General features: G+C 38.4%; 1 protein-coding gene across 1 annotated transcript in view; it reads right to left on the bottom strand.

Moving 5' to 3' along the window:
• TPP2 (tripeptidyl peptidase 2) overlaps window positions 1-17,243 on the bottom strand; it is a 68,692-nt gene that overhangs the window by 30,573 nt on the left and 20,876 nt on the right. Inside the window, 13 exon segments of the mRNA XM_079138661.1 lie at window positions 1,739-1,815; window positions 2,654-2,811; window positions 3,492-3,660; window positions 4,087-4,202; window positions 5,810-5,958; window positions 9,038-9,137; window positions 9,546-9,673; window positions 11,576-11,652; window positions 12,286-12,440; window position 15,372; window positions 15,374-15,414; window positions 15,417-15,497; window positions 15,500-15,531. Coding sequence (XP_078994787.1) covers window positions 1,739-1,815; window positions 2,654-2,811; window positions 3,492-3,660; window positions 4,087-4,202; window positions 5,810-5,958; window positions 9,038-9,137; window positions 9,546-9,673; window positions 11,576-11,652; window positions 12,286-12,440; window position 15,372; window positions 15,374-15,414; window positions 15,417-15,497; window positions 15,500-15,531 — 1,284 coding nt within the window.

Genomic DNA, 17,243 nt, shown 5'->3' with positions numbered 1-17,243 from the left:
CGTAGATTATATACAATATGTGCAAGAGTAGTTCACTAGAAATAAACATTGGGACTTATTACAAGCTGGTTATAAAACAGTAGACAAAAATATCACCTCATTTTTAACATGTTAGCAGAGGTAATCTTTGGGTAGCAGAGGACGGATGATTCTACTTGCTTATTTTATAATTTGTGAGATACATTTAAAAAGCTCACAGTCTTTTTTGTTAAAGAAATTCTACAATATTTACAAAATTTTCTAATTACTAGATTCTAGACTATAGTGAGTCCTATTAAAATCAAAGGTAATGTATATTTTGTGTCACTGATAACTGTCTTACAGCTATGAGGGAAACTAGGATTAAGCCCCTCATGTAGCTTCAAAATGCCCCCACACCGTAAAACAGTAAAGATAAACCATCTCCATAAGAAATCAAAGAAACATAAAGGTCAAACCTTCTATAGAAAGTATGTGCTAGAGTCAAGCTCTTGTCAGGAGGACAAACATTTAATGAGTGTTTGTAAGCAGTAGCTAGATATAGAACAATGAGTAAAATTATAATCCCTTTACCTAAACAAATTAGTGGGGACAGAGATATTTTACACACTAGGGACATGTCAGGGAAAACTGATGAAGAATTCTTGGTTCATTCAAAGGGAGCCTGCAGAAGCTTCCTGCAGGAGAAATGTTATCAGCTGATTGCTGAAGCTCTTACACAGGGCCTTGTTGAAATTTCCACTGCACTTCTAGACAATGCATGACTGAGAATTAACTTTTGTATACAATTTTCCCACATACATACCATGTTAAAAATTAACCTTTGTTTCATCCTATATGCCTCATGGGCTGAGACCTGTTGCATATTTCATCTGAGTAACTAATACAACAGAAACTGGTAATTTAGAACTTTCCCTTGTTTTCCATATTCCTGCAATCCCAATCTCACTCTCTATCTACTAATCAATTTGTTTTGTGCACCCTATCTCATAGGGTCCATATAGGATGGAGTAAGATATAGTCTCTGCCTTCTGAGGGCTCACAAATAGCATAAATAAATAAATTTTGTCCTGGGTCATGTCAAAAGTGTCGTGATGCAGGAAGACTGGACTCCTTTTATTAAGATGCCCAGAAGAGAGCCTGGTCAGTTAAGGGACCTCAGCCATGCACATGCTCTTATCTCCTAGGAAAGCTGGGGAGTCTGAGCAGAAAGCTGTTCAGAATATCAATGGTGTTTGAGTGCCAGGAAGCACTGAGCTGGGGCCACAGTGGTTGAGGAGTCATCACTTGCTATTTTAAGGAGCCTGAGTTTGATATTTGGAGCTAACACTGATGTATTTTAAGCAGGAGTAACATGATCAATGTGAGCTCCCTGATTCCAGGGTGGACAAGGAGGAAAGGGTTAAGAGCACGGAAGGACAAGGTGACTACAGAGGCAGAAGAGTCGGGAGGCAAGGAAGGTGGAGTGGAGGATGAAGCGACTCTGCCAAGGGCCACGGAGGGCTTGGGGAAGCGGAAGCTGAGTGACCTCTTTCCTGTGCAATGTGGGGCTCAATAGCAGCCCCCTCGGAAGCAGACTCAGTGAAGCAGGTGAGAAGAGGCCAGGCGCCATCCTTGTTCTCACAGCTGACAGGGACTAGCAGCCGACGCACGCAGGTTATCTGGCACTGGCCTAGTAACCCTTCAGAAGTTCACAGTACTCCACACAGCCATTAACAACTTGGAGGTAACAGCAAGTTGCAAACAACCTCTTACTTACTTCGCTGCTATGACGGCAGTGATGGGAACTCTGAACAGAGGCCCTGCATTGGGGGAGGCTATGTCGTAGCCGCAAACCTTGAAAGAAACACAGTCAGTTTCAATACCTATAAACATACTTGCAGACAGGGAATTTAAAAGGATAATCTAGTCACAGAATAAATTAATCTTAAAACTGAAAGATCCTACACATAAGTGAACCAGGTTTCTTGACACTAGGTCACATAAGTATTAGCAAAAAGCCCTAACAAATATATATAAAAACCCTTCACTAATTGAGCCTAAGAGGGAAGTGAGACATCAAATAAAAAATAATTGCATTTTAACTGCATTAGCTCAAACTATTATTACAGAAAACTCTGGAGGTAAAGTTACTATGATACTATTCTGTTTACATACAACTACCATATGTCTAACAGATGCTTTCTCCACCTGAGTATGCAGCTCAGGTTTAACTGAATCAAGCAAATGATGAATTAGAAGGAAACCTAAATGAAAAGGCTTTGCTGTTCTGCTTGTTGCTCTTGCCTTCTTCACACAAGGACAAATTATATCTTAAAGTACCCAACTGCACAGGTAGACCGGATGAGCTACAAAATCTGGCAAGTAGAAAGGCTGAGTTGTTTCTCAACAAGAAAGCAACACCTGGGAAATACACTTGGGATTGTTTACTTTTTACTCTTGCTTTTTGTTTTTCTGGTACTGGGGATTGAACTGAGGGGCACTCTACCACTGAACTACAATCTCAGCCCTTTTTATTTTTGAGACAGGGTCTTGCTAGGTTGCCCAGGCTGGCCTCAAACCTGTGATCCTCCTGCCTCAGCATCCCAAGTTGCTGGGAATATGGGCCTGCACCACTGCACCTGGACTCTCGACCATTTTAAAGAGTAAAGAAATGAAAAAGATATGCCAATACCTCTGTATAATGCAATCCTTCTCGTAAGCCTCTGGGGTCCACACGTATGTTTATGTGTCTACATTGATTCATAAGTTCCAAATGGCTGGGACACTGAACCCAAGATGAATTTGAAGTTAAAGCTAAATGAAGCTGAAGGGATATTTTTTCAGAGTTTTCTGGCATTAAAAAGACCAAAAATTAAAATCAGCATTTTCCCCCTTTCCTTGCATTTCAAAAAGTTCTATCTCCTGTCAAGATAATTTAGCAACCTAGCTTGGTCTGTTTTAACCTACACTAGACATGGACACTCAAAACTCAGCTTAACTAAAACTGCCATGAATTTTATTGCATTTAGTATACTCATGACGATCTCTTTCATAATTTCACCAGACACTGCTATGCCTTAAAACACAGAATTTCAGTGGACATTTTACATCACCATGTGCAGGTAACAGCACCTGAGTAAAATAAAGACTGTCAAATATACAGTGATGCATTCCCGACACCTGTGATTTCCCTCAGCTGTTACCACTTTCCACTCTCACCTGAAAGCTCTGGCTTACACCCAAGTAGTAAATGGGGAAAGAAAGGGAATATGTTATTTTACTATCAGTTTAATAAAACATAGGTCACTGAAGGCCTGTCCTGCTGTTTTCCTTGCTGGTTGAGATTAACTGAATTACCATGATACTGGGACCCCTCATTGCCCCAGTTTCCCTAAAGTCTATTAGTTTATTAATCATCTTGTCAGTTCACACTCTTCTTCAAAGCACTGGCCATAAAACACCTCCGTCATGCAGTATTCGTCTGAACCATCAATGTGAATGCTTTAGCTCACTGCCAGCCTCTTACCTACCTGTGTTCTCTGGAAATACAGGCTCAATGCCAACGCCATGATCTGAAGGTGCAGCCACCTGCACGGGATCTCGGAGGTAGATGCCACGGTTATTTCCAACAGTAACAGTAAAACCTAGTCTATTAGCAAATGATGTATTCTGAACGAGGTAGTCATAGGCTTTGTCAACCTAATTAAAAGAATACGACTGGTAAGATATAAATGGGTGAAGAAAATATTCTATTACAAATATCAATCAACCTGACTTCAGTTGTAACAAAGTATTATAAACAAAAAGTTTCTATATTCACTTCTTTCTACTACTCAATGCTCCAACTCAGACACCAATTCTACATTTGTACCACCAGATGAACCTTCCGTTTCATTCTTCATTCACATTCTTAAGAAGCTGGAACTTCCACCTGCCATTGTGACTGACAAGCTTTTCTATTTCTGTTTTACTAAAATAAATCTATCTTAACTATAAGATTTGATTTGGGTTCCTTTTTGCTCTTCTACAGCCATGTGATCTGGAATTTAGCCATACTGAATCATGTTACAATAGAAGATACTCTTATGTTATTTTAATGGTGCTTTACAATACAGACAACGATACCTGAATAATACCATGTCCTTGGGCAAATACTTCTATATTGTCAGCCTTCACTGCAGTGTTTTCTAGAGCTCTTCTGACTGAGTGAACTGTGTAGTCAACATTATTAGCCTTCAGACCTAAAATTAAAAAACAAAAGAAAATTGTGTGAGCCTGCTACTGGAAACCTTTCTCCAACCAGTGTAATGACAGGTACTCTCTGGTTTTCAAGTGTTGCATTTCAATACTCATTTTAAAATCTCTTTTTAACTGAACTCAACAATCTGGCTCAATTGCTTGTACTGCAGACTTCACTCAAAAATCAACACATACTGATTGGCAGGCTGCACAAAGGTGACATCAATGCACAAAGCAGATGCCCAATGACATTTGACATTTTCTTTAAGGTATTGTTGGTCAAACATCATTGGCACAGATTTCAATTCACATGCATGGTATAAACCTCAGGGGAATTAAGGCAAAAGGCAGTGGAGGTTTTGTATCAGACCAAGTAAATGAGAATTGTTAAGGACTGGATCCAGGGACTGTGATATTAAAAGATTTCCAGGGGATTCTAGCATGTAGCCAGGTTGAGAACTATGGGAAGGTTAGGGAGGTCACCAATTTGTCAGTCTTATATTATGGTTATTGATAAAAGATAACTACTGATTCATTTTTGTCCTCTCTAGAGCTTGTGAAACACTTAAACACTTAACTGTAATAAGCCATAAGAGCAAATCAAGGGCAAAATCAATTTTGTCCATGAGAATCCAAAAAAAGACAAAGCACTATCATAGGAAGAGGTAGATGACCTGGATCTGGATTTTACAAAATGCACAGGAGTTTGGTGCACTCCTATAATCCTAGCTCCTAGAGAAGCTGAGGCAGGAGGAGTCCAAGTTCAAGGCCAGCCTGGGCAGTTTAGCAAGACCCTGACTCAAATAAAATTAAAAAGGGCTGGGAATATAGCTCAGTGACAGAGCACTGTCTAACATGCATGAGGCTCTGAGTTCAATCTCTAGCATCCCAACCCCACCCTGCCACAGAATGCATAGGAGTTTGCAGGGCCAAAAAGGACTTAGAGGTAGAGAGATGGCTGACTCAAACTGGCAAATGATGTGGCATTGACCGGTGTTTGAAAATCAGTGATAAAACTATTGGCTTTTGTCTTTATCTCTTAGCACCAGCAGAGACGAGCCAAGTCGAGTCGACAGTAGGCAGAGGAGTCAGCTGTGGGAGTCAGAAAAGGGGTGAATGAAGGAGGCAGGGGAGACAAACGTGAACAGAGGGACACTTCTGAGGGGGGAGCTTCACAGCAGCTTGTCCACCCTGAGACCTAGGCAGCCCTGATAACACCCCAGAAATCCCTCTATTCCACTTAATTCTGCTCCATACATTTCTCACAATCTAACATGTAATATAAATACTTTAAAATTTTGTTCAAAGTCTGTCTCCACCAATTATAGCATTGACTTGAAACAGGCAAGGTGTTTTACATGTTCTCTTCATTAATTTAGCCTCAGATAAGAATCAGTTCGAAAATCATTTACAGCAAAGAGCCAATAAATATGTTCACCAAATGAATGACAAAACAAATGATCATTATCACATAAATCATTTCCTACTTGAAACTTTACTGTGTGTGTCCAGGACATTACCAAATATACCATGTTTTCTCACCATGTGAACTGCACAAAACATGCAGTCAGTAGTAGGAGAAGAGGGCGGTCACAGGTAATATCCTCACCTGAGAGTATCAGGGCAATGCCCCCACACGCGTTGGGGGAAGACATCGACGTCCCGTTCATTAGCTGAGTCCCCCTCAACGTCCAGTTAGGGACAGAAGCAATGGCTCCTCCTGGTGCACTGATACTCACGCCAAGGGCCCCGTCGGCACTAAACAGAAAGCCATTGAGGTTTGTTCACGATGTTGAAAGGGGGTACATATGGGCATTCCTGAGAAGGCCACTGGTCAACTCCATTATAGTCCAACACCATGGACTACTTGCAGTCATTACAAAGGATGACACAGATATGAGGAATCAATGGGCTAAGACCTAGCACATTCATTTCTCCATCATGCAGCAGTTATTTTTCCTCACAAGTGGACATAAATCTCTGTGTTGTCTGTGTCTGGATTTATGTGTGACAGGCCAAAGGTATCGGGTATGTTTAGAGAGAGAAAATACAATATTCAGACTCCTTGATGACGTTTTCCATGTTTACAATCTAATTCAGTATTGTATAATAGAAATATAAAGCAGGTCATATATGTAATTTGAAATTTTCTAAGAGCCACATTTTAAAAAAACTAACAGGAGACTGGTGAAATTAATTTTAATAACATTTTATTTAACAAAACATATCCAAAATATCATTTCAAAATGTAGTTGATAAAGAATAAAAATGAGGTCACTTACAATTTTTTTTTTTTCCTTTTTGCACTAAGTCTTCGGAATTCAGTGTATGCTTTATACTTACCATAGCACATCTCAATTCAGACAAATCTCACAAGACTGGTGGCTGCCAGACCCGACAGCTCAGGTCTAACAGGACTGCCTAGCTGAGGGCTTCGACTAACGAGGCTCGGGAGTTAAAAGCCCTTGGAGTTCATGATCACACTGTCATCCAACACAAGTTCTATCCTCTGTCCCCAGGAAAGGACTAACGTAAGGGCGTGCTACCTCCCCACGGAGGCCGTTCTTCCACTGTGATTCTCCCCTAACCAAGTGAGCGTTTGCTTCTGGCTAGAAATATTACGGCAATTTGGTCTTACATTTTTACAGAGTTGAAGACAATGCACGTATATCACTTCCAAAATGCGTCGGTGGCACCCTTTGAGTGAATATCTTTAAGTGAACATTATTGGGTAAATACCTGTTGACCTATAAAGATGCTCACCCCATATTCCTGAGTGACAAAAGTACATGAACAGCATGATTTGCCATTTATGGACAGGAGAATGACTAAAAGGATGTTTATCAAAATGTCACATGTACATATATACCACTCACAGATAATGAGATTTACTGTGATTTTCACTTTCTTACTTGCACTGTGTTATCTACCAATATTCAAAATGAGCAGTGGGTATTTTATAATGGAAAAAATAAGTTGAAAGAGTCATGAATTTTAATTGAGTATAACCTTTTCACTAGCTTGTCAACTGGCTGGGTAATCTTAAAGCATTTTCTAAGTATTTAAAACAGTATTCTAAAACTGAGATTAATGAAACATCAATAAATGTTTCTTTAAAATTAACAACAAATTAGTGATATTTTCCTTCTAAACTATTACACATAAGAGGAACTCAAATCCTTTTGTGCAGATATTATTGGGTAATCTGTCTTTGAGAGGCCACACTTGCAAACATCAGGTAATCAAGAAAATGTTGTATGTGTAATGCTCAATACTGACTGAAGGAGAGGAAGTGGTTTTCAAAGAGCACTATGGAATATTAATCTTCGTTCAGAGATTATTAATCCATGTTTTTACCTTACATCTAATAACTAAACCAAGTATTTGCAATAATATTTCATGTGTATAGAGGTAAGAATGCAGCAAATTCTCTCAATTCTTAGAAGAAACGATTTGTGAACTAATATCTACTCTAAGCTTCTCTTACAATTCATGAGCTTTGGTGTTTTCTTAAAATGTATCTTTATACATTTTGTTTTTGTAGTTTGGTACTGGGGATTGAACCCAGGACCTTACTCATGTTAAACCTGAGCTCTACCACTGAGCTACAATCCACTGAACCCTGCACTTGAAATAATTCTTTAAATGTTCTATGGCAAATAAGATTGGCAAAGGTTGGAGTAAACAATTCTCCAATTCTTTGTTTTTACATCGAACCTAACACATTTTAATAATTTGATACTTTGGTTAACTGAATATAAAATATATAAACCTTTGCTAACTTACGGCTCTCTTAGTCATTCTTATTCAGTGGCATTAGTTGGGCTGCTGAGGGCAGTCTATGGTCATGGTAGGAGATAAAGTTTTCCAATCTACAGAGACTGCCAGTCTGACTGGTTTCCAGGACAGTCTACAATAAACTAGTGGAATAAGTTTACATTTTAAAGAAGAAATGACCTACAGAAGATTAGGAAGATATGTGTAATTCAAAGAATTAACATTACCACATTTGCTCTGATTCTAACCAATTTTTGAATCTTATCTTCCAGTATTTCTTGTTAATCTATTTTATATTCCAAACACGTCCAACTATTAGTTACTTCCTGCCAAACCACTGAGTTTAGTATAATAAATTAGTTTTATACTACAACATGCTTATCTTTGGTTCAGGCTGTCCTTGCCATATAGAACTCCCTTCTCTCTCAATGTTCTATCAATCCTTCAAGGGTGACTCAAATACCACATCCTCCATGAAGGGTTCAGGTGACTGCTCCCACCTCTGTGGTCCCATCTCTTACAATGACATTCTGAACATGGATCACAACATGTTCATTCATGCCTTGCCCACTTGGTGCCATGCAGGCACCAAGAGATTTGCTGATCTGGACTCAAAGTCTATTCTAAATTAACTCCAAAGAGTCAAAGAGATGAATTAAAATAGGCTTTATTTTTTAGACGGTGCCAGTAATCACTGATGTAATAAAGAGAAATTATAAAAATTAGGACTTAACATACTTCTGGAGAAAGATAATCAGTTCCCTGAACTGGACAAATATAGTTGAGAGGGTGTGAGTGAACCTAAACAGATGAACATCATTTGTTAATAAGAACTTGCTCACTTATGGATCTCACTCAAGAGGTTCAAAGAAAGTTATAACTTCAAAAGCATGAACACAGGTACACAGGCTCTGTAACTGCAATGCTTTTTACAAGTGCTTAGGGCTTTTGTTACACCAAAGCTCAAACATCAAATTATTTAAAACAAGGCCATCACCACTCATTATCACGTAAAGTTTAACCAAGCACATGTAATGGTCCCATGTACTGCCTCACCCACCTTGGACCTCTAGAAGACCATGTGTACTGATTTGCAGGTAACTTCTCTCTCAGAGAATACTCAGCAACCATCATATCCGGGGAAACATAAGCACCAACACCTGTGAGATGAAATTCATCATTAGCAAAAGGAAATAAAATTGACTCAGTGGATCTTAATTTTCCCAATGAACTCTACTGTTTACATGGGTAAACTGCATAATACCTTGTAAAACAGAAGAGAAAATTTAACAGGGACACAGGGAAGCTTACTATGTATCAGACATCATTCTAAGCCTTCTGCTAACTTGCAGTATTATGCCACCTTTCCCTATTAGACAACTTATTCCAGGTTTACTTAAATTTTAATACATTCTAGACAAGCTAGTTTCCCTATTATGACTTCATTTCCTGAGGACACATTTAGTCTATAGTGTTTTGAACAAAGGAGAGATACAATTAACATTTGATTAACTGGCTTTTGGTCTGCTTGTTTTTAGACATTTCTACTTCTAAAGCAGGAAACTAACCTATCACACTTGACGTGGTGCCGCCTGGACAACCGACAGTGGAAAGGCATGGACCGTTATTTCCAGCACTGGAGACATAAATTATATTGTGCTTCCATACTGCTTCATTAATTACTTCACAAATTCTCCTGAAAAAGAATATTCCTTTGAATTACACTGTCCCATTTCTTATTTACATCAAAAAACAAATTATAAATGGGATTCGAATTATAGACGTTAAACAGTAACTATAAAGAAGGGGTGTGCATTAGAATCACTCAGTTGACCTTCTTAAAATAAAAATACTCAGTCTCTACTCACAGAGTATATATAGTACCAAAATGCTATTTAAATATGTGGTTACACAGATGTTGGCAGTTCTACTTTTGATGGAACGTGATATAGTCATGTCAAAATGAGGCCCCCCTCTTTGGATTTTAGCACAGGGAAGGAGTTAGGAGGCCAGTCTAAATGTGGGGAAAATGTTGGATGCAAAACTTTATGTGGAAAAATATACTACAAAGTACTACAATGTTAACAGTGTCTGGAGAATGTGGCAATAAATGGTTCCATTTCCATCCTCCACTTCAATGTATCAGAGACACTCCTCGAGGTATTCTTATACATATTTTCACCAGGAATTATCTTACCCCCAAAGTCAGTATATTTAGTGGCAAACATAAAGGGGAAATAAGGCAGAACTGGTGACCATAAGATGTAAGAACTTTGATCAGAGATCTTTAGAGACAACAAGAAAACTTTACTGGCATTAATTAAAGAGGAAGAAGTTAGCCAGGTGCGTGCCTGTAATCCCAGCAGCTTGGGAGGCTGAGGCAGGAGGATCACGAATTCAAAGCCAGCCTCAGCAATTTAGGGTGTCTCTTAGCAACACAACAAGACCCTGTCTCTAAATAAAATATAAAAAAAGGACTGGAGTTGTGGCTCAGTGCTTAAGTGCCCCTGGGCCCAATCCTTGGTACCAAAAAAAGAAAGAAAAGAAAAGGAAGCAGTTAGACCATGAAAAAGAAAATGGAGTTAATATAAAAAATGTACAGGGCAAAGGTTCACCAATGTCCTAAATATGAATATCTCAGCAAGGAAAGAACATTAGGGAAAAATGACTTTAAAAGAATAAATGTCCAAGGAGAGAAGGATACTCATGGAGGTGAAAAAGATCCCGAGACACGAGAAGGGGCAATACTGCATGGGGGAATGAAACTCAGGAGGAGGACAGGGTGCACGTCGCAGGGCAGTAAAGCCACCTCCCATGAGAAACCCAGGACCCGCTAGTTGAGAAAATTATTTGAAAACAGCAAGCTACAGGGTCTACCTTGGTAAAATTTCCCATTTTGACAGGATTTCAAATATAAAGTTTTATGAACCAGATAACTGGTGTATTTTAGTGGCTTGTTGGTCAGAGTCAGGGAGAGTTGATTGGTAAATAAGAACTCTAAATAAAGTAACTTAAATAGATACTATTGTGAAGAAAAAAAGGTAAGGTGACATCAGGTTAATGCCACAGCACTGGACTTTGAGTAAGACACTGATGGCACGGCAAGGAAGGAGGCGAGCGGGTAGAGGAACAAACCCTTCGAGTGCAGAGAGTGAATGTGGACGAACACCAGCAAGGTCTGCACATCAGCTGCAGGGCCACTCCAGGGAACAGCAGGGTTTGGCAAGCCTAGGGAAGGCTCCAGGGTGACTGTGAAATGGCAATTATAACAATGGACAGTCTGATGGATCTAAGCTGGCTGGCAAGAACAGTGAGGATGCAGTGGAGCCATCAGAGAAAACACCAGAGGGCTTGGTAGCCTGAACGTCTCAGGAGAACCTAGGGCAGGCTACCCTAGGCACAGGGGATGCTCAGAACTGAGATTTCAGGGATGGTGCAGCGGCTGGCACTGGGCGAGGCTACATGGTTATCACACCACCACGCTTCCACGGGGATGTTCACTCCATGTGCTTGAACTATTCATGTCCGCCAGCTGGGGTTCTACATTCTGTAACAACTGTCAGGGACAGCTCTACAGCAACTGTCAGGGAATACTCACCCAGAATTTGGCCAGTGAGTTGCTTCTCCATAGCTGTAGTTGACAAGATCACACTTATGATTTATGACTTCTATCATCTATTAAAAAGATTAAGAGGCTAGTTTAGGCAGCTGAACTAATTTAGAAAAAGAGTAGCTAATAAAATAAAGGCATGGATTCTATAGATTCTTGACCAATCATATTCTAATTTATAAGTTATTTCCACACCAAAGGGCAGGCGGAAACAAACACTGTAGTAGTCAATAAAAAAATAAAATCAGTGTTTCTATGAATGGAATGGGACTAGAGGAAGAGAGCCAGTGGCAAGACTAGTCCTTATGAGATTTTAAAATCATTAAAGTTACAAATCAAAATGAAATGTAGAATATTAAAAGTTTTAAATTCCTTTTAGGCTAATGTAATGGAGCAGGCTGCGTTAAGATGACATTTTCTCTAAAAGTATCACAGAATTGTCTGCTGGAAAATTTACTAGAAACGATGAGTATAAAATAAGTATTTTCTTTCACAAAGGTTTTAAACTGAAAAGCTTTTTCCTAATAACTTTTATTAAAAATAACTTTTAAAGTTAATAGAAAATGTTTGCTTTTTAAAATAAAGTACTGTACACAAAATATTGTTCAATGTATTCTTGGTAAACCAGAAGCACTTTATAACCCAAAAAATATCCAAGATTAATCATTAACCTAAATCAACAATTCATAAACACTCACAGCTCTTATGAGACCTGTGCCTGTTTCCATCGTGCTCAACCTCGTATCACCAATTTTTATTGATAGAATTTGAGCACCAGGAGCTACTCCATTCCTTTCAGGTTCTTCTGGAAAATGTCCGGCAGCTATGCTCGCTACATGTGTGCCATGCGCTCCTAGAAGCAACAAGGGGGAAAATGACAAAAATACAGAAAGTACGAAAATTTTAGCCATTCATTTCGATTTGCATATCAGTCATGATAAAAATAATTTAAAAAGCACCCTGATCTATATATCTAATGGTGTACTATCTTCAGTCTATTATGATTCACAAACAATAAAACTTCTTGAATTAGATACTTTTTTCTATCATGGATTCTAGTCTGTTCATTGAAAGTCAAAATGTAAGTCACAAAGGAGAGAGAATATCTGCAATACATACAAGGTATAAATAGTTTATATCCAGAATATATAATTTTTCTAGAATATATAATCTTTCTCAGTAATTATATATTCTGAATATATACACATATATATATCCAAATGACAAAAATATTTTCACATATGAAAATTTTAACCATTCATTTCAATTTGCATATTACTAGTTAGTCATTATATATTGGATATATATACTCTTTCCAGAATATATAATCTATAAGCTTTATATAATCTAAAGGCTATATAATCTTTCAAATTCAAAAAGGAGAACTTCCCCACCCCTCCTCGCAAATGGTTAAAACATTTGAAAAAGTGCTTCACAAAAGAGGATATCCAGATGGCAAATAAACAAGGAAAGATGTTTCAAATTCATTAGTTATCAGGAAACTGCAAATGAAAGCCATAATCAGATGCCTCTGCGTTCTTTTACAGGGTGGCTAGATTTCTGAGGGCTGACAGGAGCGACCACGTGCTGGGTAGAAGTGCAAGGTGAGCACCCACCTTGCCCCTATCGACACACCTGACAGAAACGCATGCACATGTACACAAAACAGCCAAGGCAGCATTAACTGTAAAATTCAAAAACCAAAACAACTTTCAGGTCTATTAATAGTAAGGGGACATATGGCATTTTCAATCCACAGAACTGACAATAAATAAATATGAACTGCTTCTATGCATTGAGATGAAGCTCACAAAAATAAGGCTGAACTAAAGTTTCATACAAGAGGATTTATATTGTTTATATAAATAGAAAACGGCTGAACCACATGAAATTGCCACTATTTTACCATTTCCAACTTATAAAAGACAACATCACATGGCCCAAAGTAATGTGGCAATGAAAATGAGGATAGTAGTTAAATTTGGGGTAGGAGTAAGGATATCGAGTAGCAGATACAAGATGGGGGTGGGGGTTTTTATAATATTTTGATTTTTGACCTGGGTGTAGTTACACAGGATCATCTACTTCATGATAATTCAATGAGTATACAATATGAGATTTGCAATGCTTTCCTGTACATATGGTACTTATCAATAAAATAAAACACAAACCTAAGTGAGAAGTTTCTTAGTAGACAACGAGTACAGAAAAATATTGCCACTACTGTCAGGAAACCAACAGAAGACAATGATAATAGCAGATGGCACTGGGCCTGTCTATAATGGGGACAGATGAGAGGTGGCACTCAGAAGTGAGGAACAAGATCCTTCCAAGTGGGTCGGCCACAATGCTGAGACAACTCTGTTCTAACCAACTGCTGTCACACAAGAAATATGCACCCGATGCTGCCAAGTCTGCCTTACTTTTTTTTCTAACCTCACTGCCTATATATAACAGGTCAAAGAAAGTCGTTATAGTAAAGAAGCTGCCACGACCACACACTGAAGAGGATGTGGGAACACTGGAGGTCTGCTGAGGGAGCACCAGAGGAAAACAGCTTGGGAGCTTTTAAAGCTCAATATGTATTTAGCCACAACCAACCAGTTCTCTTTGAGATTGGTCCAAAATAAACAACCTATTTTCCACACAGAGGCTTATACACAAATGTTGAAACATCTCAATGTCCACCAATAAGTGAATGAATAAACAGTGTGGTGCACTCACATGATGAAATATGACTCAGCAAAATGAGGAGCACACTACAATCACAGCAGTGACCAATCTCAAAAATCACCATGCTGAGTGAAAGAGGCAGGCAAAAAACCCCATATTTCTTATTCCACTTGTATAAAATTCTAGAAAATACAAAGTAATCTAGAGTGGACAGAAAACAGATCAGTAACTCTGGGGATGAAGGGCAGAGGCTGGATCACAAAGGAAGACCAGCTAGATGTTGGAGGCAACAGGTATGTTCATTATCTTGGTGGTGGCTTATCAGGTGTACATGTTAATCAAAACTTACTGAATTATAGATGCATGTGCAGTTTACTACACCTCAGCTATACCTCAATGAACATGGGGGTGAAAGAGCTATCCACCCTCCTTCATTATCCTTTCAATCCCCTCTCACAAACTAACCATTTGAAGCTACTGTGTGCAATATTTGCATCTGTTCTTATACTTTTAACCACAAAAGTACACATATCCATAAACCTGCATAGTACTTATTTGGTATGTTTTCAAATTATACTAAGTGTTTTGTTATCAATATAGTGTTTCATTAAAGCTTATTTGAGGTTCACACACATATATACATGTATATTTATTCATTTTGATTGTTATGTAATATTCCATAGTATGAATAACACAATTTTTAAAAACCTACTTTTTGTTAATAGATAATTAACAAAAATTAATTAATTAGATGGCTTCCAACTGTTTTGAAATTACACAGAAAGCTGTGGTAAGAATTCTTTTAAATGATTCTCCATACTCATGAATGAATTTTTCAAGGGTTAATATTTGGAAGTGAAGTTACTGATTAGAAGAATCATGTTGATGGGTTTTGTGATACTGGCCCATATGCTTGTATTCTCAGAACAAATAGTACATGGTTATGACTTTAAAAACAACGCCAAATCAAATCACAGCTACAAGACTAGATCTAATCCTTTAGTGAGAATCTCTAGATTAAATTCTCTACAAAGTTGCTTTGGGCTACAGGAATTCGTTGTCTTACTCAGTGAGAAATTTATTTCTCATTAGTAAATATGAAACAGAATACCCTCCACTGGTCACAATGGAGAGCAGGTTTCCATCGTCATAATATTCACAGAGTAATTCAACATCTCAGCCGTGCCAAAAGAGCCATATTCTTGGGCTTCTTTGTAGTTTCTCATACAGTAGATTACTCAAAGTCTCCGTCTTCATTTGAATCAATGCAGCTCTGTTAATTGAAAGAAAAAGCAGGTTCCAAAATACATCGTCTTCCCCCTTCCTAAAGAAGATCGCGTACCACAGCTCCTCTGTCCCCTTCTCCTACCCGCCTATTCCCACCATCGCAGACGCAGCAGCTAGAACCCTTTGCTTCACAGAGCCGGCAGGAAGGCCAGGTCAAAGAATGCCCAGGATGCCTAAGCATACGCACAGAGGCCTCAGAACGCAGCCTGCTACGGTCTCCAGCAGAGATCCATCTGGCCACTGAGGAAATAAGAAACGAGAACCAGTGCTTGGGCTGGAGCTTTAAGATTAGGTCAGGACGGTTCTGATATATGGCCTAGGGCTTACTTCCTGCTGATTCTGTTAGTACTCGTTCTGTGAGCTGGACAGTTCATGCAGGTTCCCTGAAACTGGAGAAACTACATTGAGCTATAGTCTCATATCTACCAGAGCCTTGAGCAAAAACATTTTTTTTTTTTAACAAAAAGTATTTTCTACATATTTTTATTGGTTGTTCTACTTGTTCTTTCCCCATTTTGTTAACTGTTTAATTAAAAACATATACATATATATATATTTTTTTTTTCATTACAGAATTTACTAGTAAATGGACAGAATGGAAACGCAGAGCATTGTGCTAAGTGAAAACCAAGGGTTGAATGTCTTCTCTCATATGTGGCAACTAGAGCAAAATTGGAGTTGGCGAGGAGAGGGACTGGATATCATGAAGATGTAGGGAAGCTCAGTAGAAGAGGGAAATAGGGAGGGAGGAGGTACAGAAAAGGGAGGAAGTATGGAATGATTTAACAAAAATCACACTAAATATACATGTATATATACATATACGTACGCATAAAGCACCAATCAAAAATACAAATACACAAACAAGTGAAAGGATGATCAGTAGAGTAGAGAAAGGAGAAGAAGGGCAGGGAGGGAGGAAGAGAATGGCGGGGGAGGGGGTTGTCACCCAGCCTGAAATGGAATAAATCACATTCCATGATTTTGTCAAAATGAACCCAACTAGTATGTATAACTATAGTGTCCTAATAAAATATATATACTTCAAATACTTTAGAAGATAGCCTGATTAAATTACACATATATCTATTATTAAAATGAAAACATTAATATTATTAATATAAATATGAAATACAAATCATTTAAAGATCAATTTATGTTTTTAGCTGTCAGATCTTAGGACATGTTTTTTAAAATAAGAATTTTTTTTTTTTTAACAAGCTAAGCAAGTCAGTCAAGATTGCTAAAATGAACAATGGAAGTTCTCTAGTATTGTACACAGACCATTTATGCTGAATGACCATTTACACTAAATAAGACTGAACCATAGGCATCATTAATAAACTAAAAAGGAAGGCTCCCTCAAAATTTGTCTTTACAATATACCAATGGTGATATCCCAAAATGATCTACAGCATTTCAAACACCTATGGGGAAAATGGCAAAGAGAAAACAAGTAGCATATCAAACAGAATCAGGATTGAGATGAACATGTAAAATGTATGCCACCAAATCACATGCTACAGAGTGCACAACATTTGTCTCCAAAATGTACGTAATTGGCCAGCAACCCTCCAGGAAGGCATCTAGGAAGTCCTCCCATCGTTCCCCTTCAGTTCATCTGACCACCACAGTCCATTTCTGTATTTCCACTGTCTTGTCCTTACGTATGCTGCCTGATGAGTTGACAGCTCGT

This window comes from Sciurus vulgaris (assembly GCF_902686455.1).
Source record: "Sciurus vulgaris genome assembly, chromosome: 4".
In the NCBI taxonomy this organism is placed as follows: Eukaryota; Metazoa; Chordata; class Mammalia; order Rodentia; family Sciuridae; genus Sciurus; species Sciurus vulgaris.
The sequence above is the reverse complement of the archived record's forward strand: the minus strand, read 5'-3'. Positions and strand labels throughout refer to the sequence as shown.